The sequence below is a fragment of the Toxotes jaculatrix genome, chromosome 20 (assembly GCF_017976425.1).
Source record: "Toxotes jaculatrix isolate fToxJac2 chromosome 20, fToxJac2.pri, whole genome shotgun sequence".
Taxonomy (NCBI): Eukaryota; Metazoa; Chordata; class Actinopteri; family Toxotidae; genus Toxotes; species Toxotes jaculatrix.
The window spans coordinates 14,436,548-14,461,146 of record NC_054413.1 but is presented as its reverse complement, the minus strand read 5'-3'; the positions used below and the strand labels follow the sequence as shown (position 1 = coordinate 14,461,146).

Here is a 24,599-nt window from a genome sequence, read left to right as displayed (position 1 = left end):
AACTAAGGCAGAGAACAGAAACCAATCAGACGTTATACATTTCCTTAATTTTGCACAAGCAGCTTGTCATTTTCCCGTTGGTCGGCTTCGTATGATATCATAGAGTGCAGACCAAGTATATTTACTGGTTCATCTGCAAATGCTCTCCTCTCCCTCTCTCTCTCGCTAAACTGTCAATGGCTACCCACCCACCCACTGCCCCGATCTCCTAGAGGTGTCTTTCTGTTAAAAAGGGAGTCTTTCCTTGCCACTGTCACCAAGTGCTTACTTGTAGGGAAATGTTGGGTCTCTGTAACTAATATTGTAAACAGTACGGTCTGAACCTACTACATTTATGAAAAGTGTCCCTACATAACTTCTAAAATTTTTTGGCACCAAATAAATAAAACAGACTTGACATTTAACATAGTTCTGTTGTCAGATATGGACACTAAAATAATTGTAAATATGTTTTACAGCAGTTGAGGGTATAACCATTCATCAAGTTAACACATTAACAGACTTCACCAGCTAATGTATTTGAAAACAGACCAGAGCTGAATGTTACTTCACCAACAGGATTAGTATTTTGGCCCAAACACTGTGCCAATTTTTAACTGAGGTGACCATTCTCCAAATGTGTAAAAGGTATTGAACCTGGTAAAAAATCTGTAGAGATAAACAGAATTATATCCACAGGCAATAAACTATATTTTATTTAATTTTGATTCGCATTTCTGTCTGTATACTCCTGTAACAATGGACGAATGAATATGGGTCTTTTATGTAGGCTATATCTATATTAGGGTATAGCTAATTAAATGGATGAATGGATGAATCAATTAATATTGGTCGCCTGGTTAGCTCAGTTGGTAGAGCATGAGACTCAACCTCTCAGGGTTGTGGGTTTGAACCCCACTCCGGGTGGCACCACCTCCCATGGGCTCACCACTCGTGGGAGGTGTCATAGGACTTTGGTGCATTGTGGACTGGGCGGCTGTTGCCCCCGTGACCTGGGCCTGGACCCAGATAAGCAGCAGATAATGACATGACAATATTAATATTGGTATTAAGATTACAAAAATGTGCAACATCTATCACAGAAGCCTGTCATAGCTTAAGGTAATGTTTCACACTAATCTATTTCTTCCATAAATATTGATTCAATACTACAGATATTTGATACTACAAGTCAATATTTCAACATCAACCATTGATTTACAATACTCAGAATTGGTTTGCAATGCTGTACAAATCATTAAAAGTAACTAATTGCTGGTAAATCCAGTTGATCTGAACGGATCTGAATCACCCGCTTGGAATGTTACATGAGTCATGTGATGTGTCCAATAAGTTTTCAACGCCTCACCGTCATAACTTTTTCATCTATAGTGCTCTGGGGATCCTGATTGACGTCCCCCTGACTCACTATTCTTACTTGGTGTCCTGGAGCACTTCCAACACAGCAAATTGGCTTTGTAGCATTTTGCGTGTAGCATGTGTGTTCCCTGTTTGTATGTATTTTGGTATTTGTTGCATTTCCGGAGCAAATTTCCCTAAATGTTTATGTGCTTTGTCATTAGCAGGATAAAATTCATACAAACGCATATTTCAATAAACGTTTAGTTTGTATTTATGTGCAAAAATTGTGTTTTTATGGTGATCATAAAATAGTCATAAAGGTACAACAATGAGTAGTATGCAGTATGTTTTTGCCAATCAGGCCAATTTCAGACAGTGTCAGCAAGTCAAGGAGAGTGATCCAGCAGCATGTCAGTCTGCTGACATTGAGGGGGGGGGGTTTAATCATTTGATAGCTGTTACTGGAACTTTCGTACAGCTGAGAGAATTTATTGATTTCATGTGTGTTTTATCTTGAGTAAGGTGCAACAAAATTATTACTTCCTTAGAATACAGATTAGCAAACATAGAGATTCTAACTATAATACAGTCTTATTCAGTATGGAATCTGAACATGGAGTAGTCGCTTCTCTGTTCAGCTTAAAGCTGGACTGCTACATATCTGTTCAGAGACTGTTGGTCAAACGCTTGAGGCATGTTTTCAAACAGTGTACACTCAACACTGAACATAAGAGTTAGCCAGTGCTTGCACTGGGGCTACATATTAGTTATGTCTGATATACTGTAGTATTTGTTTTGTTGTTTGGTGACATGTTTGTGTCTTAGGTGGTATCAATAATCAAATAAAAGATCTTTGGTCGATAATTTATTATTGTGTTGGTACCAAACAGTCCACAACTGAACTGAAGACACAGCTGAAGGTTTGACCTTACTGTAGCCACAGAGGAGCAATGGGCAATACAGTTGTCATCAATTTTGCAATATTGATACAGTGTTTTCCACAATATGACGTAAAACTTTATAATTTTGCTTGATTTTAATTCAAGTTTCCTTTAAATACTTAATTTGGAAAGTAACACAGTATGATATTATACCACTGACATATCTAATATTCAATTACTGCCCAGCTCCTCTAACTTAAAGATATTAGATATACAGTCATGGAAAAAATTATTAGACCACCCTTGTTTTCTTCAATTTCTTGTTCATTTTAATGCCTGGTACCTCTAAAGGTATATTACCTGAAGAATACAATGAACACAACAAAAAATGCAGCTGTTTACATAGTACTTTATCTCCTATTTGACATGCTTAAGCTTAATTGTATTCCCAGGGTATATAAAAGGCCATTTCATGTCATAAGCAGCACTGCACATGCAAAGGCCGAGAGTGGTTTCTTACATTCAAGAAGTAGCACAACTCAGGAGTTGTCAGCTCTCACATAATGCCTAAAACAAAAGAATTATATGAAGCCACAAAGGTAGCCATCTTGGCACTGCTGGAAATTGGCATGAGTGAGAGACATGAGTGAGGTAGCCAAAAAACTGAAGATCTCCAAGACAGCCGTTCATTACACCAAGAAAAAACAAGCCGAACATGGTATTACCAAATTGCTAGCTGGTCAAGGCAGGAAACGTTTTCTACCCCACGAGATGACAGTGCACTCATCCGTTCCTGTGACAGGAATCCCCATCAGACTTCCATGGACCTTAAAAATGAGTGGGCACTGTCGAGAAATGTGACTTGTTCGGCAAGGACAGTTCGAAACCAACTTCTTGAAGCTGGTCTAGTCAGGGCACGGAAGAAGCCCTTCATCAACGAAAGGCAGAGGAAGGCCCACTTACGCTTTGCTGGGGATCACAAGGATTGGACTGTTGATGATTGGGCTAAGGTTCTCTTCAGTGTTGAATCCAATTTTGAGCTGATGCCCACTCCAGCCAACTTACTGGTTAGGAGGAAGCTTGGAGAAGCCTACAAACCAGACTGTCTTGCCCCTACAGTAAAACATGGGGGTGGATCAGTGATGATCTGGGGTTGTTTCAGTATGGGTGGAACAGGGCAAATACAATTGTGTGAAGGGCGAATGAACCAGGTCACGTACAGGGCTACTCTTGAGAAGAGTCTTCTTCCATCAGCTGGAAAACTCTTTCCTGCCTCAAATGACTGGATTTTCCAACAAGACAATGCTCCTTGCCACACGGCAAGGTCAGTTAAAGTCTGGATGGAGAACCAGAACATTAAAACCATGCCTTGGCCTGCTCAGTCACCAGATCTAAATCCAATTGAAAACCTGTGGAAAATCATCAAACTCAAAATGGAGAATCACAAGCCCAAAAACAAAGCAAATTTGTTTGAATTTGTGCAACAGGAATGGGCTGCTGTGACAGCAGAACAATGTCAGAAGCTGGTGGAGAGCATGCCAAGACGCATGGCTGCAGTCATCAAAAACAAAGGTTATGCAATCAAGTACTAACTCCTGTGTGTATCATGTGACTAAAACAGACAGAAAAGAAAGCATGGAATGCCTAAAAGCACTGTTTTTGGCAGTACAATGCCATAGCTATTGATGTAAGAATTTAAGTGTTTTGGTTATAATCAAGAAAACCATGGAAAATGGCTAGATATCAGTTCTTAAATTAAACTCTCATGAGCTATATTTGTTATCATTGTATTTTTCCAAACAAATGTACCCTTAGGTGTACCAGGCATTAAAATGACCAAGAAATTGAAGAAAACAAGGGTGGTCTAATACTTTTTTCCATGACTGTATATTTGAGTCTAGTTCAAATGTATGAAAAATAACTCTCTGCAGCTGAAAAAAAGTAAACGTTTTTTGTTTTAGTTTTTTTTTTTAACATAATCGTCTTAAATCATGATTCAAAAATCAGTCAGCCATTTCAGTCACCAGGGAATTAACATTTTACATTTTTAATTCGCCATCTACCTCCCCAGGCAGTAGCCTACTTCCTTCCATCCAAAACTTTTACAGGTTAATTTCCGACATACAGAAAGCAATGTTATCAATCGGTGTGGGGACTCTTTCTATAAAACGTCATTTGCCTGATATGAAACTTTTCACCATGGTTTATACATCCCCAGGTCGACGGTATGTCCTCAGAAACGGTCTTGTATAAAGTCTGCGCACCAACCGATAATTAAGGTTACACTTTGATGCCAGATTTGTGCCTTCGTTTGTTTGCCTTCGCCGTGTCTCGAGACTGCTCTAAATTTCACAGCCAAACATGAAAAGAAGGACTCTCACCTGGTACCATCTGAACAGAGCCCAGCAGAGCAGGTAAGCCGCCAGGCTGAACTTGGCTGTCCGGTATCTCTCCGGTAGACAGGTAAGATACATAAGCAGCTCCGACCGTCTTCCGCTCTCCCCTCTACGGGTCAAACCGCTGTTCTCTGCGGCCGAGTCTCTGCTACTATCCGTGCTGTCCATTTTTGTTCCCCGCTGCTGTAAGGTTGTCTGTGGCTCAGAGAAACTTCACAGCTTACCTAAAAGTATCTCGGACTTGTGTCGGAGCACTGCCCCCGCTTCTTGTGCTTGCATCGCTGGTATACCGTCTTCATGTCACAATAACGTCAATGCTGCCTTACACCACCCCCTGGTGGCAGAATCACACATGACAGCTCCACCTTTTTTCAAAAAAGCAAACTACATGTAGTGAGCAGTTTTTTGTTGAAACAGTTTGAGATAGGTGTTGATTCAAAAGTGTCATCATTTTGGAGGTTTGTGTTACGGTTGAAATGTATTACGTTATACAGACAGGTGTTTCTACACCAGTAGGGTAGGCTTAATAACAGATACATGTTTCAATGTAATGTAATACAGTTCATCAGCAACAGAAATTTCAGGCTCCAAAGTTAATCTGCCATCACTAGGCATAACGAAACGCACTCAATGTGCCTTAATGAACAACATGAATAGAGAGTATTACTGAACTTTTGTCATCCACAACTGAATTTTAAACTTTAATTAAATTGCAAACTGAAAACATTAAGCCGACACTTACATCCAGAATATGAACCACCTTTTTAATTAAAATGATTTCCTAACAATTACAGTGATACTAACTAGGACTGACACAAAAAAGAGAAAATTCAACACTGAAATATACAGTAGATCGAACTTAACAATCAGTGCATACTGTAGCACACAAAACAGCCAACAATAGATTTTATTTATTTTTAGATTTTATAGATTTTGTTTATGTTGAGTGACACTACATCAGGTCTAACACTGCCTAGAAATAATCTTCCCAAAGTACAAAATTAATTTTTCCATACTAGTCCTAGCTGCAAGTCGTACATTATTACATCAATGCAAGCATGGATAAAGCAAATGAAGAGACACACACTTTAGCTGATTTTAACTTTGTGCAGATCCTCTGCAGTGACGTGCACCACCTGAAACAACACAGTTACACATCACTACATTTTAACCAAGGGCTGAATGTAACAAAGCTTAAAGAATAAAGCACATTTCTAACAGCTCATTTTTGAGTATGTACTGTATAAAGTGGCTCATTTAGATTGCTAGAAATTGATTTTTTCATTGTTTCTTAAAGTGGTTTTTCAACCATTTCAGAGGAAAGGAGCCTCTACTTTTTACATTCATATTTATTGGTCCAAATCAGTGAACCAATGATGTATAATCCTGCTCAAATACTCAAAATATACTGACAAATGCACAACAAATAAAAGCTTTAGTTTTTATTTATTTTAATAAGAGGGAGGAAGAGACAAACGGGGAGGGACATGGAGAGAGAAAGTACATGTTGGGTGAGTTGGTATTCTCAGAAGAGGTAGTTTTACAGGGGAATTTCACTGCTGAATGAGGGGCCACCTCTTAAATTTGAAACGGATGCCTTATAGTCAGAGTGTATAACTCCTTAAAGACCAATTTGGAGTGGACATTACAATTATGTCACTGTAGTTGAGTAGGCATTGTGGTGGCAGCAGAAAACAGCAGAATCAAGTGAAGGGAAAACAGTGAGATCCCCATAATAAGGGAAAAAATGTCTTGTGCCATTAGATGTCAGAATAGAAATGCAAAAAAAGATTACCTTTATTTTTAAAGAATATATCCAGTGAAAACTCTCTCTGAAGCTAAACAGACTTTTATGGTTGTAATCCCTTAAACAGACAGACCGAACTGATGAGTGTTTCCTATTAATTACCTAGACTGTGGAGACGCCACTTTCATAATGAATCTCGAATATTTTTGCACTTCTCATCTTCACAGAAGATCTATAAAGCAGTGTTTGGGCACCATTGCTTCATTGTAGTGGTGTGTGCAGCACATTCATTCGCTCTGCCACTCCTTGCCCTACTCTCTGGTTCCCTCTCTGTCTCTCACACACATGTACATACATACACACTCACACACATACACTCATAGTGGGACTGAGTTGGGACCATCAGGAGAAATCTTGCCATACTGGTGGGCCACTGGACTGGAAAAAGATAAAAGTTTTTTACCATCCCTCATTGTTCATTTATTCACTTATTGAACCTGCCTTCCTGCTGACAAGCCATTAAAATAACTGGAGAAGGTGACCATTTGATCAATATTCCTATGCTGTAAATTGAAATCTAATCAGTTCATTCTTGAGTCCAAGTGAACGTTTGTGCCAAATTTCCAAGTTCTCTCAAGGTGTTCCTGAGATGTATGCCTAACTGACAGACAACCAGAAAATGTGATGTCTCCAGCTACAGCAATTGTCAGCACAGAGGCATAACATCAAGTTCAAACTGTCAAATTTCAGGTGTTATGGTTGGAATTTCCTTTAAAATTGCTTAACTTTACCATACATCCTTTTGATTTGCAAATACCCCTGACAGTGGCTTTGGTACATATTATTAAGGTCAGTGGTGAGAAATGTTAAAGAGCCAGTGTCCACTCCACATGTAGCTAGGATGATTTCAGAGACAAAACATATTGTGAAAAGGGCTCACACTCACCTGATCATGGCAGGGGTGTGGGTAGTCACAGATGTCCTGCGGGAAGACAGAGCGTACCAACATTTTCACCTCTTTGGGGTAAACATAGGTGGGCTGACACAGATTCCCCTCCTTCACCCCAACCTTGTGAAACAACTGGAATAAAAGTGAGCCGAGGATAAAGGAAAAAAGGGGGAGAGTTGTGAATATGCAAGACTAACCCCTGAGCATTCAAAGTCACCAGTAATCATTTATCAGTGCTTTTTTTTTTTAATCCATCCATACATCCGATCTCGGCTGCTTTTCCAGGTCTGGGTCATGGCGAAAGAAAAGTAATCCGGACATTCTTCTCAGCAGCCAAGTTCTCCTGCTCTTCCAGGGTATTCAAGGCCAGATGGAAAATATACAATATATAATACATCCCAGATGGGATAAAATAACGTATACTTCCTCCAGTTTGTTCTGAATATACCCAGTGGAATCTTTACCAGCTGGACATGACTGGAATACCTCCACATGATTGGAGGTATTCACATGAATGTTTTCTGAAGGAATTCTGATCACATGTAGAACCACCTGAACTCATGGCCACCGGTAGTGGGGCGTGGTAATCAGAAGGATTGGGAGAAATTCTGCTGTGCTGCAAAGACTTTGGACTGATTGCTATGAGCCATCTGTAAATTTATAATTTTAAGTCTAAAGTCGGGCCGTGAATGAGCAGTCCCTGCCACCAGCAACAAGTCCTCCAAACTTAACGCTGAAACAAATAAATTGTTATTGTCCTCCAAAACAAACCATATGATCTTTTAATTTCGTTATGTTCTCATAATGACAATAAAGACTCTTGAATCTTGTAACGCATTGTGTAACTTTTTTTTTAAAGTGCTATATAAATAACATTATTATTATTATTAATGTGAAATTAGCATCAGTATCTGAAAGATATAGGTTAAAACTTGTATATGACAGAAGAAATAAATGGCTGTAACACATCTGATTTTATTACATGAATACTGACCAGTTTCCTCTGCAGAAGCCTGTATACCTTCTTCCTGCGAGCACGGTCACTCCTGAGATATTTGGCAGCGTGGATCAGCGACGCTATCCACACAGGAAGTCTGAGAAAAAGAGAAGATTTTGACATTTTAAGTGTATTTAAGTGATCCTTTTTAGAGGAGAGGTTTATGATGACATAACTTATCACTTCACCATCTGATAATGACTGACTCAATAATTGACTCTACAGATACATATATATGTAGATACATATACACATAGCATGGACCATGGTTGGTCGGGTATTCAATCAATAATGCAAACTGATAAAAGCCTTTTGTTTTTAGTTGCTAGTTAAATTTTGAGAGTTACTCATGCTACAGCATGGTCCATAGCAGCAGAATATTTAACTGAATTAACATTAGGCCTCTGTGGCCCAATGACACTGGCTTTTGAACGGTGGCGTTTGAATGCAGTGCAACACAAAGCTGACCTCTATTCATTTTCTGCAATACACACAGGTTTTGTTTTTCAAGGTGTTGTAGCCAGCATGGTGCATGTCCAAACACAACAAAAGAAGTATGGGTAAGAATGGGCAAGTGGATAAGGATGCACTTAACATAATGCAGGTGAACTGAATCACCCAGTCTATGACTAGCTAGTGCAGTGGATGTTTTGGCCAGGGTTGTGCCAGAGGTCTTGGTATTGGGGAGGATATCAAAAGTCTAATAAGCCTATAAAGTTACAAGTCTTCATTGTTAAAGAATATAGAATCTGGTTCTTGATTTTGTGAAGTTAAATCTAAAATCATCAGATTCTTGGCTGAAGTCCAAGTCATGTGATTTAAGTTCATATCTTTTCCATGCAGTTAACCCATCCTGCATTACACTGTGTAATATAATAACAAATCCGTCTCCTTGCTACAAATGACCTAAGTCTCTAAATATCTGGCATTATGAGTCCTAGGATTAGGCCTGCAACTAATAAATATTTTTATTACTGATTAACATATTGAAGTGTTTGTTTTTTGTTTAGCTTTTTTTGTTTGGTCAACTCTTTAGTTTATAAAATGTCACAAAATAGTGAATACCCTCCTAAATTCTGAGAGCCCAAGGTTACATCTTCAGATTCAATTTTTTATTAGACCAAGAGTCCGATAAAAGCCAAAGATATTCAGTTTAAAATAATATTAAATGTTCACTGTGTATGATTTAGCAACATCTAGTGGTAAGGTTTCAGATAGCAGCCAAGTGAATACCCCTCACTTCTACCCTTGCTTTCCAAGCATGTAGGACAATGTGAAATACAAAAGGCCAGTGTTTGGTTTGTCCATTCTAGGCTATAGGAACACGGCAGTGCAACATGGCAGGCTCTGTGGAAGAGGACCTGTTCCCTACTTTAAGCAAACACAATGATTCAGAGTTTCAGGCGATTATACACTAATTAAAACATAATTATGAATATTCAATATTTAATTTCTGCCAATAGAGCCATCTAAATCCTACACACATTTGGGGTTGGTTTCAAAAAAGACTCTGGCTTAGATCAAACTTCAGACATCAAGTAGACGTCTAAATTCATCCGTTGAACAAAGCTGGCTAGTTCTAAGAAACATGGCTCAGTAGAAAATGTTTGCTTTCTGGAAGATTACAACAGTTACAAGTACAGGACAGGTGAACTCAACACAGTACAAACCTGCATCAGAGCAAATGAAGACTGAACTAATACTACAGACCTGTCTGAAACGGGTCCCTGATTTGAGCACCTATCCACTTAGAGCACTAACTATGCTAAATCAAGCTGCTTACATTATTATGTTTACATTACTGAATTAACCATTACAACATCTTCCAGTTGTTTGGTATCTTTTCAGGCTGGTGGTAATATTCTACAATTATTCTCAAAAAGCCACCTAAATATTTATATTGTATCTGTAACATGGCTGCATACATGTTGGGAGATTAGAGAGATTCATGTGTCCACCCTGAAAGGATGGGAAAGTTGAAGGAATGCTTTAACTTACCCAAATGAACAGCAGAGGTCAACATACTCATCCATGAGTAGGTTACTGAGGGTAACAAGGTCTGTGAAGCAAAATACACAGTTTGTCTGAACATGGTTTACATCATACCTGTTCAGTGCAGTGATAATTACAGTGTATGAGGGTTGAGGTCCAGCTGAGATCAAATTAACAAAAGAAAACATGAAATACAGGGACAGTGCTATCAAAACACTCTGGGTGATATTTGTGCTGATGTTCAGTTTAATCATGGACTTGTGCATCACACATATTAGATTACATATTACATCCTGTCACATTATTTTGTTTTTATTGTCATGAAGTAGATTTTTTAAAATATAGCTTGAGTCACAAATAAAAATTTGTTTCATGTACGTGACAAGATTTAATGATACAGTATGCACTACATGTTACTAACAAACAGCTGCAGTGACTTCAGTCTCATTGCTGAGTTTGATGTAATGTTACCAGCTAGAGACAGCCTCATGTTACTATATCCAGTTAAAAACACTGATTTACCAGCAGAGGTGGGACAATGCAAGTCTCAAGCCTTCATTATGAAGTACCAGGTCAAAGTCCATGATAACTCTGTCTTAAACTATGTCTTTCAAGTCCTAAACCAGCAATTGTGCAACCTTAAGATTTTAAAGTCATTTTAAACTTTGAAGCAGAACAACAGTTGGTATAGTACATTTCAAGAAAAGAATTGCATGTTTTTTGTTTGTTTTCAAATTACTCTTACCTTCCAAATAACTTCACATCTTAAATTTAAAATTTGAAAATTCTATGACACGATTACATTCATTTTTCATCTTTGAGCTGGATGTTTTACATGCTGCAAATTTGTGTCACAGCAGTCTTTACTTGGGCATGATGTGCAGGATCAATAATAGATGCAGCTGGATCCATTTTTTGATTAACTGCATTGTCTATTAAATGTCACAAAATACTGAATATTTCACATTTTTACTTGATCAAACAAAATTCACAACTGTTGCTAATTCATCTCGTCCATGGATTAATTGATTAATTGTTTCAGCTTTAATGACAAACCCTTTGACCCAACGTGAACAACCAACTTGCGTGTTCACAGAAACAACCCAGCTCTTTGAGTGCATAATTATAACTTATTAACGAATCTGCAAGAGAGTTAAATTTACTTAAAACTGTCATCTCTACCAATCAGCTGGAATGCAGTACTGATGCCAGGTAAATACAACTAAACTAACATTAGCTTTGTTTCATCTGTTAGATTGACATACTCTTTAGCTAAATTTGGGAAATTTGTTTGATCTAAAACTTAATTTCACTTCATTTTACAAGACGGAGCAATGTCTTCACTAAGTCTCTTTACTCGGCACTCGAAGTAGTATTATTTGGTGAGCTAAATAAATCCAGACTTAGCACACGGTTAAAAGCACAAGAAAGGGCTAAAGTTAATGACGCTACCTGTGACCGCGAGTTAAAGAGAGCAGGTGTTTTGCCGAAGTATGTTCCCCACGCTGAAAATTTTTTCCCTACTGTTGAGACAATGTTTCTCGTGGCGCCCCACCCCAAGTTGCGGTTCGGGCTTAAGTTCGGTTTTGGTTAGACCAAGAGAACTCGTTGGCGTTAGGGAAAGGTTGGGTGAAGGGCAGATAGAAATAGCGACAGGTAAACAAACGTCGACACAAGAATTTGTAAGATTTGTTCAAGTAGGAGTAGGAGTACCTCGTACATTACGAGGTAAAGTCATACATTCATGAACAACTATATTTCACTAACGTTCCGTAATGTAAGTCGTACAGAATGGAAATGCTCAGATAAAACACCTGTATAAATCGGTAGAGGCTAGTATCTGAAGATCTGAAGCAGATCAAATCAGCTACATCTTCACCAGCTATAACATGAATTAAAGGCTCTCATTTTTTTAAATGAAGTGTTATGTGGACATGTTACAAAGCTGTGTCTTTTTAGTATGAAATTCTATCCCTCCATTCCAGATCTACAAGGAAACAGAGGGAATTTCATACCATTAGCAAAACCAACCACAACATAGTAGCCTGTCTTTCCTTTGTCTTTTGGAAGAGTTTTAACTTTCACAGTCTAAAACGTAAATCTTAAAAATGGTTTATACAAAGGTATTTGTTCAGCTGACCTGTCATAAACCAGGTTTCAGATTTCTGACTCGACTTGTGTGTAATGGAGTCAACACTTTGGGACAGAATTCAGTATGAGTCTTGTGCTAAAAATATCACAAGATATGTGATCTACAAAAACAGAATGAGGATGGAAATCGAACATTAGAGAAACTATGATGTAGATATAATGCTCATTCTCCTTTTTTGAATTAAGGATAAACAGATAAACAGATGTCTATCACAGATTGCTCACTTCACCATGCTGGTGAGTTGAAATCCATTGGTGTTGAGTTTGCCTTTTATGATTCACACATGAATCAGATTGTTTTAGGCTACATTGTGAAAAATACAGTTGAAGTAGTGGGTTCAAGCACGTGTCTAATTTTTTAAGATTTTGAATATTTATGATGAAATTACACATAATAGGATCTGAGAAGTGGTAACTTAAGTGAAAAAAATGTTTTGTAATACTATAACGATTCAAAATATGTACATGGGTGTATTCCAGAAAGCGGTTTAAGTTAAAACTCTGAGTTCGTTAATCTTGAGGGAAATTCTTGAGTTTTCTTTTTCAGATACAAAGATCCCTTGAACTCTAATTCAGTCACTGTGTTAACTTAATTTGTGAACTTAAACCGCTTACTGGCAGGTTTTCTTCAGTTCACTTCTGCTGAGCCTGAAGACGCTGTTTGACACACAGTATCATTTCCTCATTGTCAGGAGATCAATTCGTGATCAATGAGTTGAGTCAGTCAGTTCCACTGCACTCCCTACCGATATTTTTACCCATCTCAAATGATCTTGCAATTTCTACACCCCTCTGCCACACACATAAATATCAAGCTATCACCATTCTGAACATACACATACACTAATAACACCCCACTTCTAACTGGACATACACACACCTAAACATACTGCACTATGCAGCTGAACTCCACTTTCTCTATGTGCAGTAACTGTCTCCATGTCTTTCTTGCACTATTTTTTTCTACTGCAGCACCTTTGTATTCAATTTTTATAAGTATTATTCTATTTCTATTTTTATTTTTATTTCTATTTTCATTTAGACTATTTGTACATACTTTTTTACTTTAGATTTGGAGTAACACCACTTCTAGGCTGCTATAATTTCATTGTATTCTGGTACAATGACAATAAAGGCTTCTGATTCTGATTCTGCCAGGTTTGTGTGTTTTATGCAGAATGATTATTATTATGATAAAGAGTGTAAGATTGGCATATGAGAGATACTCAGCTATGATTTGGTAACCCTCCACTTCAAACTGCATTACGCATTGTTGAGCCTGGCAGTAGTAGTTAAGGAGTTGGTGATGAGCCATGGTGAATCTGAAACTCTAAGAACTTACAGTTTAAAATGTCACAGAATTGAAAAGGTATTCACTGTACAAAATAAACATCAGGTTTCATATTTAATTTTCAGTGGTTAAGTGTTTTCTAATTTGTGACCCGAAAATGCCAAATTAAGACATTAGGTCCTTTTTAAAGAACTGAAGCGAAAGTAGGAGTAGGAGCATAGCTAGTACACATGCTCTGTAATCAAACTGGGGAAATATTTACTTTTTAATACTTTTCTCCCTCTGTCCATGAGTGGATCAAAAGCAGAATTCTTACTGCATGTGAGTCATTAAGACATGAATGTTATATAAGAAATTATCTGCAGTTTGTTAGGCAGGCATCATTTTATTCTGAAATTCCTGTCCAGTCTGAGCACCACAGACATGCAAATGGGTGAGCTTTAGGCTCTCTGGTGAGCTCTGATGTCCTAGTGAAAGATCTTGCCATACATTCAGGAACTGAATGAAAAATAATACAAGTTTTTTGACATAATTTAAAGATGAGATTGAGCATCGCCATGGCTCTGTCATGAAACTCTTGAGTTGTGTTGCCAAAATCGACAAAAAGAAAGGACAGTGCTGCAGAGTCTTGGTTCAAACAGAGTAGCAGACTGCCCACAAGTTTTTTACATTTATTTTCTTCTAACATTTCTTTTAACATCTATCACAAAAAGTCATGATACAAATCCATTTTCAGGCAAATTATATCAGCAAACACATTTTCAATTCAAGAATTCAATTCTGCAGTCAGGCTCCTTATGTGTGTGTGTGTCACTGATCAGTGACTAATACCCTCAATAATAATAATGCACTTTCATATCATAAGTCTATAATTATACTTTATTTACTACTTTTTTTTTTTTATTTATTGTAACATCCAGCTTTCTTATCTATTAAGGAACGTCTAGTCTACTTAATAATGAGTGAGTAGACCATTCCAACTCAGGCTTTTTCATTGCTGCTATGTTTTTTTAAAGATTAATGTGAATAGTCACATTAATATTCTAGTTCCACTGGATTAAAAAGGAGGCTCTGCTCTGTATTTACCCATTGCCATGGTGAGTTGTAATATCAAAGCTCCATTGATTGTTTTTTGATGTTTTTTTTCGATTTTTTTTTTTCATTCAGCATGCACAAACTTAACTCAAACTTAACTGAACTAACTCTGATCATCTGTCCTCATTTCAGGGTTAGTCAGTTAGGGTTAGGTTCAGAGTTCATTAAGCCTGTTTTCTGGAACAGGCTCCAGGACTTTCTTTATTACAAATAAAAATAAAATACTTTAAATGCTCTTTAATTCATTTCATATTGTGTCAGTTCATGTCAGATTGTTAATAATCTCAATAAATAAACTTTCATATCTGGTCTCTTTGTGACTTCCCTCTCTTTCCATTTTATTTTAGAATAGAGTCCAGTTACAGATGGCCACATCAACATGACCTAAGCTTGAGACCTTGCTTCAGTGTTTTTAGATCCACAGTTATAATAGCATCACCAGAATGTGATGGCCAGATGCCGCTTCGCAGGGCCTACTGGTCTTCATAGTGTCTCTGTGGGCCCCTGATGACTCTCAGTATGGTTTGCCTCCGACAGCAGCAAGCATCTCCTGCCTCTCTGCAGCAGTGGGCATGTCGGGTCTCACACCTTCTCTTCTTCTCTGCAGCATTATGTTGTGCTACATGGAAACATGGAAAAGGACTTAGTTCTTCATTTACAAACACACTAAATATGAACTGCCATACTAGTTTTACTAGAGTAAAAAACCACTGGTTTCCATTATTAGGAGAAACACAAAAGAAATGTCTGCTCATATAGGAAGCAAAATGAAGCTGTGCTTGTTTGTATTTAAGGGATCATATCAAAGTCAATTTTCAAGTCATGGTTAATACTCCTCAGAGTGTTAAAACAGTTGTACAGAGTCTTCTGTGCTCTGGAGGAGGCTTTTTTCACTGACAGATTTTACAATGAGGATACAGAGAGAAAAGTGGTCTCAGCCAGAGCTCACAAAAAAATTAATAAATAAAAGAGGGGGGCTCATTCCACTACACATGTACATACAGTTTTCATGGTCTTACAATTCTGACTAAGATTCAGGGTGTCTAAGTGTATACTAAAAATGGCCCTGAATTCACTGAAGTTAGCTGTGCAAACAGTCCAAGTGTTTCCTTAAAATCCACAGCAGTATGTCAGTCCAAAATGTTTAGTGAAGATTTAATAGGGAGCAATTCACATTTGGTAATATTCAAGTGCAGACCAGAGGCATTTGAAAATATATCAATAGCCCCGAGTGCTTTTTTAATTTCATATTTATCTCTTTAAACAGAAATAGAAATGTCCATCACATTGCTGTTTTTAACATGAGTGGACAGAATTGGCATTGAATACCCATTTCATATTTAGTGGAGGCACTGCCGGTTTTAAATAAAACTGTAATTGTCTTTGTAGAGATTTTCCTGAATCTAAAAAAAAATTAATATTTTAAAAATAGACATGTTAATAGCATCAAACACTTTAAAGTAATCCAAGAAGAGATGAAATCCTTCCTCCTTTCAAAAACTTGTTTAACTTGAATGGCAATTCATTTGTAGTATCAGTTTGTAATAGGCAAATTGGACGGCAGGTGGGGAAACTGTTTGGAGAACAATTTAACCATTAAGTTTTAGTCTATTTATAGAAGCTTCTGCGCCTTCTTAAGTTTATGGGCACATCACAATGTCTATTAAGATCATAATACATTTTTTTCATGTCCTTTACTGAAGTCAGATCCTTGACTCAGAACATCAGAGAAGCCTCATTTGGCAGGAGTTAGGTAAGTCAAGCTTATCCCATTCTTCCTTGCAGATCTTCTCAGGTTCCATCAGATCTGATTGGAAGAATCTGTGCACTGCCATCTTCAGTTCTCTCCAAAGATGCTCTATGTGGTTTAACTCTGGGCTTTGCCTGGGCCACTCAAGGATAGGGACATCTCTATATTTGGCTGCATTCATCCTTCCCCCTGATCAGTCTCCCTGTCCCTACTTCTGAGAAGCATCCCCATAGCATGAAGCTACCACCACCATGTTTCACAATAGAGATAATATTAACCAGAACATGAGCAACAGCTTTGGCCAGATATAGTGCTTGGACATAATATCTGGAAGTCTGAAGAGATCATTTTTGTCTCTTCAGACCAGAAAATCTCCTAGCAGTTTGGTATATGCGAATTGGCTTCCATCTAGCCATCCTTCTAGCCATCCGCCTAGCTGCCATCCTAGCATGCTGATCATCGTCCTTCCAACCATTTCTACTTCTGAGGCTCTGTTAGAGTGACTGATGGATTCTTCTTCTCCCTGACCACGGCCCTTCTTCCAGTTACTCAGTTTGACAGGATGGCCAACTCTGGGAAGGGCCCTGGTGATTTCAAACTTCTTTCATTTCCAATTATTGAGGTCACTTTGCTCCTGGAAACACTCAAAGCATTAGAAATGGTTTTATAACCTTGCCCTGATCCGTAATCTCTTATCCCCCTTTGAATGGGATGGCATGGGAGCTTTGAACCCTTCGAAATGGAGAGCAGTAACATAACAGGCTGGCATGCCCTACTGATGCTAAACTTGAACATTAGCAGCTTATAAATCTTGTATATTTTTTCACTGTTACCAAAATGAATAGCTGAATAACCATCAATACCTTTTCAAGTGCCAACTCAAGTAAACCTAGCATGTAAAGAACAATTTTTAGTATTTTAGTCATATTAGGTATGTGGAAATTAAAAAAAAAAAAAAAAAAATCACAAAACTAAATTTGTAAACTGTCTTATGTCAACGTTCATAAGTGGAAAGGTAAGCATTCTTGTCGTCCTCCTCCATGATGGAGGCTTTGGGACTGACAAAGAATACTGTTTTGCCATCCTTCCTTGCCTTGTACACTAGAGGCCGGAGCAGATTTTGTCTCATCTGATCATGTGGAGAGAAATCTTCCTTGACATGCAGTTTCTTGGCCCATAGAAACTGTGGGGTTCTGGCTACTTTCCAAATGAAATCCCAGTAGCGTCTCATGGAGAACTGAATTATGATTCCCTGCATTCATCCATCATTGGCGGGACGGGAAAGTTAGTAGACACTGTTGATGACATCTGGAAGTTTGTTTTTATACTGTGGTGCTGTTTCCCGGCAAATGGAGATGGATTCTGCTCCTTCTTCAGCTAACCCAAACAGATGCAAACCCTGACGTTATTGTGGCAATTATGTTTTGGGCAATTTTGTCATCAAAATTTTTCTGCTCATGCTGGGGGCCTTGGTGTTTCAGTCCTGGTAGTAGACTGGCATTTGTTTTTGGAAGCCATAAAATTTTGAGTTCAGATTCAGATCTTTAGAGATTCCACTTTTTTCATTTAAGTCCAGCACAAAGCAGTGCCACATGTCAACTCTATTAGGGTAGGCCATATAAACTTGTTTTAATTAACTTTAAGCTGCTGTTTTCCCAAATAAATGTACAAGAGGGTTGGCCAATCTGCCAGTTAGACCCCCATCTTGACAGGGTCCCTCTGGAGGAGCTTTGCCAAGTCTGACAAAAATAATGCTGATGATGGCTCAGTGATGTCATCAGGGTTATCTCAGCGTGGGCTTGGAGGGTAAAAATAAAGCCTGCATTGCAAATTGAAGGTGGGGAGTTCGAATGACTGTTAGAATGGCCGTTCGGACAGCAGAGACTTCAGAGGGAAAATGCCAAGGCAAAAGTCGAATATGCAATGACATAGAAAATTGCAGAGAAAGATTAAGATATACATATATTTGATATTGGAATATATGTATATCTTAATTCTGATCCATTCATTAATTTTCTACCACTTAGTCCATCAGGGTCGCGGGGGAGCTGGAGCCTATCCCAACTGACTATGGGCAAGAGGCGGGGTAAACCCTGGACTGGTTGCCAGTCAATCGCAGGGCTGACACACAAAGACAGACAACCACTCACGCACACACTCACACCTAGGGGCAATTTAGAGTAGCCAATTAACCTAACCTTTGGGATTGTGGGAGGAAGCCGGAGTACCCGGAGAGAACCCACGCAGGCACAGAGAGAACGTGCAAACTCCACACAGAAGAGCGCAGACCAGGGTTCGAACCTGGAACCTTCTTGCTGTGAGGCGACAGTGCTACAGTGCAAACCACTGCACCACCGTGCCACCCTATGCAATGACATATATTTCTTTATTTTCTAAGAGCAGCACAGGTACGACAGTAAACCATAGCCGAAAACCTAACCAGCAACAACAGCAGATTTAAAACTGGCGCCCTTTTATACTGCGTTCTGGTAGGTGTAATTGGATGAATACAATCCCAGGTGTTACCAAATATACATTTATAAAACATAAATGACTAATATGAAAATATTCTTATTATATTTAACAAAAAATATTTAAAATAACATGCCTGCTGTAATCTAAACCCCAAATCCCCATAAATATATTAACAAAAAATATATACATAAGGCAATTTCCAGACTCCCCCCCTTTCTTGTCCTGCCACTTGGTCTCGCCCGGAACGACCAACCAAGCACCAGCACACCAGACTTGACTCATTTAATCAACTGATCTCAGTTGATTGGTCAAACTGTGTGCTCTTCATTGGTTGGAACAAAAACCTGCAGCCACATGGCCCTTTGTGGAACAGTTTGGACACCCCTGACATAGACAGGGTCTGCTGGAAAGATAATATGGGTAATACAAAGGGTATGTCTGTGTAAGTTCTCATTCATCCAGGTCATGGTTATCCTATGGGTTGTTCTGAAGACTAATGGACTTCATGTTTGAAGCTTTTGAAGACGTTTTGCCTATCATCCAAGAAGCCTCGTCAGTTCTAAAGTGGAGAGGCCAAACATTAAGGAAAATGTTGTAAACAGTGTTTCTGGATGTGGACCCACACTTGGAACTGGAATCCTTTTCAGACATAGAATATGTAACATTACTGGTTTCTCTTATCTGTTTAAGTAACAGCTTTTGTCATTTATTGTAGCTGTCGGTCACACACTGACTCATGCTAAAAGAGTTACATAAATGTTACAGGTCTGACCTCATCAGACATGAGAACAACACGTCTGAAAGGGCCTTGTACGTAGGGATGTCTCAGCTTTTGTTGCTTCAATTTTGACCATTACTTTGTAAATTTCCCTTTAAATTTAACTTTATGAAAGTGAAATACTAAATCACTTTACTGAGGTTTTCTGAATTTTTTTTAAATTCCTAAACCTTTCTGTGAAAACAGATAAGAAATGATCATTCTTGATTTTCATTAAAACAGAAATGAGATACCACCATGACTCATGGTTGCCACAAACTGCTTCTTTACACCCACTTCTGCCCTCAATGTGCAGATACCCTGACCAACCAGTGGGTATTGTAACATCAAAGAGGGGAAGCTTTGCTGTCCTCCCATCCATGAACAGGTGAGCATAGACAAGCCACAGGTATGGCTGCTAGGAATCAAAGCTCAGGTCTCTGTGATGGTGAGAATGCCATTCAACTGCATTAACAGCTCAGTGTGTTTGCAATTTCATAAATACAGTACCTGTCAAAAGTTTGGACACACCTTCTTATTCAATGGTTTTTATTTATTTTTATTACTTTCTACATTGTAGATTCATACTGGAGACATAAAACCTATGAAGGAAAACATTATGCAATTATGTAGTTAGCAAAAATGTGTTAAACCAACAGGAATATGTTTTATATTTTAGATTCTTCGAAGTAGCCACCTTTTGCTTTGATGACAGCTTTGCACACTCTTAGCATTCTCTCAATCAGTTTCATAAGGTAGTCACCTGGAATGGCTTTCAATTAACAGGTGTGCCTTGTCAAGAGTTAATTTGTTGAACTTCCTTAATGTGTTTGAGACCATCAGTTGTGTTTTGCAGAAGTGGGGTTGGTACACAGTTAACAGCCCTATTTGACTGCTGTTATAATCCATATTATGGCAAGAACCAGTCAGCTAAGTAAAGAGAAATGACAGTCCATCATTACTTTAAGACAGTGGTTCCCAAACTTTCTATGCTGGGCCCCCCCTTTGGTACATAAGAAAATTTCCGTGTGTATCATGCAGCGCGTCCACTGCACATTGAGGGAGACGTGCTTGACGAGCGCTTGCAGCCCTCCCCGTTTCCCAGCCATAGCCTGTGCCCCGTCTGTGCAGATCCCCACACAGTCCTCCCACTCGAGATTGGCCTCTTTCAAGTAAGAATCTATGATTTTAAACAGTTCTTCTGCAATTCCTCCCTCAGGTCATCCCCGTCTATGAATCTCACATAAGTTATCAATAAACAGTCTTTGTTACTGTCAGTGGCTTCATCCATCTGCAGAGAAAAGCGGCTGTCACGCACCTTATCATTAAGCTGCTCCTCTATGTCCTTTGACATATAGATGCACCTGCCGATGGTGTTGTTTGACAGAGGATGTAATTGTTTTGGATGCACATTTGGAGATGCTTCATCCTCTGCTTTTCTTTTGCGTGACAGTCCCGTCAAAAAGTTCTCCATGTTTTGCTAGCAATATCATTTATTGATTAATTCATTCAGTCTTTTCGCCCCTGCGCCCCCCCTAGGGGGCGCGCCCCCCAGTTTGGGAACCACTGCTTTAAGACATGAAGGTCAGTCAATCCGTAACATTTCAAGAACTATGTATGCTCAAGTGCAGTCGCAAAAACCATCAAGCGCTATGATGAAACTGGCTCTCTTGAGGACAGCCCCAGGTAAGGAAGACCAAGAGTTACCTCTGCTGCAGAGGATAAGTTCATCAAAGTTGCCAGCCTCAGAAACCGCAAATTAACAGCATCTCAGATAAGAGCCCACATAAATGCTTCACAGAGTTCAAGTAGCAGATATATCTCAACATCAACTGTTCAGAGGAGACTGCGTGAATCAGGCCTTCATGGTCGAATTGCTGCAAAGAAACCACTACTGAGGAAGAACAACAAGAAAAATTGAGTTGTCTGGGCCAACACAAGGAATGGACATTAGACCAGGGGAAATCTGTACTTTGGTTTGATAAGTCCAAATTTGAGATTTTTGGTTCCACTCGTCGTGTCTTTGTGAGACGCAGAAAAGGTGAGTGGATGGTTTCTACATGTGTGGTTCCCACTGTGAAGCCTGGAGGAGGAGGTGTGATGGTATGGGGATACTTTGCTGGTGGTACTGTTGGTGATTTATTCAAAATTCAAGGCACACTTAACCAGCATGGCTACCACAGCATTCTGCAGTGGCATGCCACCCCATCTAGTTTGCGCTTAGTTGGACAACCATTTGTTTTGCAACAGGAAAATGACCACATACACACCTCCAGGCTATGCAAGGGCTATTTGACCAAGAAGGAAAGTGATGGAGTGCTGCGTCAGATGACCTGGCCTCCACAATCACCTGACCTAAACCCAACTGAGATGGTTTGAGATGAGTTGGACCGCAGAGTCAAGGCAAAACAGCCAACAAGTGTTCAGCACCTCTGGGAACTCCTTCAAGCCTGTTGGAAAACCATTCCAAGTGACTACCTCATGAAACTGATTGAGAGAATGCCAAGAGTGTGCAAAGCTGTCATCAAAGCAAAAGGTGGCTACTTCGAAGAATCTAAAATATAAAACACATTCTGGTTGATTTAACACTTTTTTCTTAACTACAAAATTCCATATGTGTTCCTTCATAGTTTGATGTCTTCAGTATGAATCTAAAATGTAGAAAGTAATAAAAATAAAGAAAAACCAATGAATGAGAAGGTGTGTCCAAACTTTTGACTGGTACTGTATATAAATAAGAAATATTTTTCACTACCAATTTCCTCAGTTTACTAAAAAAATACACTCACCCAGTATTTCCTACAGTTCTTATATCTCTGGAAATAGGCTGAACACATGCTCCTATCATAGTTGTGGGCATCCAAACACTTATGGGAGGCATCACTTTCCTGAAAAGGAGAAGATGTTGCAATAACAGAACAGGATTAGAAATTTAAAGACTCTGCCACATCCCAGCAGCAGGCAGATGTTTGACACAATGCCTAATGTAAAAGGTTGGTAAGCTTACTTCAAGGCATGGGTTAATGTCCTGATTCCGAACTTTTTTTCCATTTTTATCCATTTCGATCTGTGTAGAGATGGACAGTTTAAAAAGGCTCAGTTTTTGCATGCAGACATTTCTCAGAAGTAGGATCCTGCTTTTACCGTTCTCTGTGTGTGTGTCCATTACAATCGTCATTTTTCACAACATTAACTGGGGTTTAATTGTATATAGTGGAATATTACTCTGATTTCTACTGCTTAGTTCATTTTAATATTTATAAAAGTCAGTCTCTATTGGCATAATTGTTGTTATGAAGACAACATTCAAAAGTGAATACCAGTTGTAATACTTTAAATTTGGATTCTATATGTGTCCTCAATGCATTTTTATAAGCTAAATCAAGCTGATCAACAGACAAAATGAAGCTAATTCACATGAACCACTGGCTGATGCACTACAAAATGAATATCAAGACCAATTTATAATTTTTTGATAGTGGAGGTAGACTGCACAAAGGACTGATGAAACCTTCTTGCTAATTTCTTGTTATGTCTCTACAGTAATCCCTTTCATTACTTCAAACATACATTTGGCTTTTCTGTAGCGCAATCTCTTCTTACCTGTAACCCTACATATATGTCAATACCAATTTAAGTACCCCTGAGTCCACTTTCTCATTCAAGTGAATGAAAAAATGGTTTCAGACTTTCAGATCCCACTGGATCTAAATCATGGATCTAAGTCATTTTTCCACCCTATTAAAATGTGCTGTTCCATAACACTTTTTTGCATTTTCAACCGCCTTTCTATGCACACACACAGCTAAATTTGTACAGTACCCTCATAAATAATAGGAATCACACCAATACAGATACTCTATTTGGTTTTCCAAGAAAATGAGATGTTTAAAAAAAACAAAACAAAACTATGCATACTTTCAAAACCATGTATATAGAGTCACAGTCAATTTAAACTAGTTTCATTTTCAGATCAGGTTTACATTTTATCCTAAAATCACTTTGTTTTCTAATGTAAAAGTAAAAACACATTTTTCTTATCATCATTATTATTATTACTACTGTTAAAATGACCTCAGTTTGGTGTTTGAAATGTATGCCGTATTGTAAAACTGCTCTTCCTTCATTAGAAAATATCCTAATTCATAATGACCAGTGGTGTACATTTCACAAAAAAAGATGTCTTACTTAACTTCCATATTTCTCAACGGAGTTTTGCAAAGCAGCCCCCACCCCCTCTCTCCCCTTCTACTATATGTAACGTTGCTGCATTGTAACAAGTTGACCTTCATTGATGTTACCAAACGGGGAAACTTTTAGACTTTTCAGTACTAGAGAATTACAAACGTTAGGGGTGAATGGAGATACACAATACCTACCTTTGACAAATGCCAACTTTTATCCAGGCTAATGAATTGGGAATGCGATTAGTATCCACACCAGTAAAGGTTATCCAGTTTTTAAGACCAAGAAAACTGACAAGCCTATTCACGCTTCCTGTATTCGAAAATGGTGTTGACATTTATAACCCTTTGAAATTTTAGCAAGCTTTTGGCTCAAAAAGCTAGTGAACAGCTTGACGCTACATGTAGCTAACTAGTGAAGCTACACAAGCCATCAGATATAACCTCCCCGCATGCTCAAGGCAACTCTACTCTCGTTGTTACAACAGCGCACCAGGAAAATCACCCATACCGTCACCGACAACTGACAGCAGCATTAGCCAATAGGAACCCAAGAAAAGTAACAACGTAGACTGACAATCCGACGAGCGAAT

At 38.6% G+C, this 24,599-nt stretch overlaps 2 protein-coding genes across 3 annotated transcripts in view; both read right to left on the bottom strand.

The window, feature by feature from the left end:
- The window catches only part of arhgef4 (Rho guanine nucleotide exchange factor (GEF) 4), a 137,411-nt gene extending 132,540 nt beyond the window's left edge, over positions 1-4,871 (bottom strand). For both annotated transcript variants that reach the window (XM_041065517.1, XM_041065518.1), the window contains exon 1: positions 4,604-4,871. In XM_041065517.1, the coding sequence (XP_040921451.1) occupies positions 4,604-4,786 (183 nt within the window). In that variant the 5' untranslated portion in view covers positions 4,787-4,871. The remainder of the gene's footprint in view (positions 1-4,603) is intronic.
- A 9,716-nt stretch (positions 4,872-14,587) lies between these two features.
- Positions 14,588-24,476, bottom strand: chchd7 (coiled-coil-helix-coiled-coil-helix domain containing 7). Its single transcript, XM_041066148.1, has 4 exons — positions 24,202-24,476; positions 22,830-22,889; positions 22,612-22,710; positions 14,588-15,459 (listed from the first exon to the last, which is right to left on the bottom strand). Exons 2-4 carry the CDS (start codon positions 22,881-22,883, stop codon positions 15,355-15,357), a joined length of 258 nt encoding a protein of 85 aa, XP_040922082.1. The 5' UTR covers positions 22,884-22,889; positions 24,202-24,476; the 3' UTR covers positions 14,588-15,354.
- Positions 24,477-24,599: the final 123 nt, after the last annotated feature.

Bases quoted from the DNA above. Each gene is read 5' to 3' on its own strand.
- chchd7 (XM_041066148.1), bottom strand. From the start codon at position 22,883: ATGGATAAAAATGGAAAAAAAGTTCGGAATCAGGACATTAACCCATGC. The intron at 22,711-22,829 runs GTAAGCTTACCA...TCTCCTTTTCAG, and splicing joins ACATTAACCCATGCCTTGAA to GAAAGTGATGCCTCCCATAA. The intron at 15,460-22,611 runs GTGAGTGTATTT...GTTTCCATGTAG, and splicing joins AGAACTGTAGGAAATACTGG to CACAACATAATGCTGCAGAG.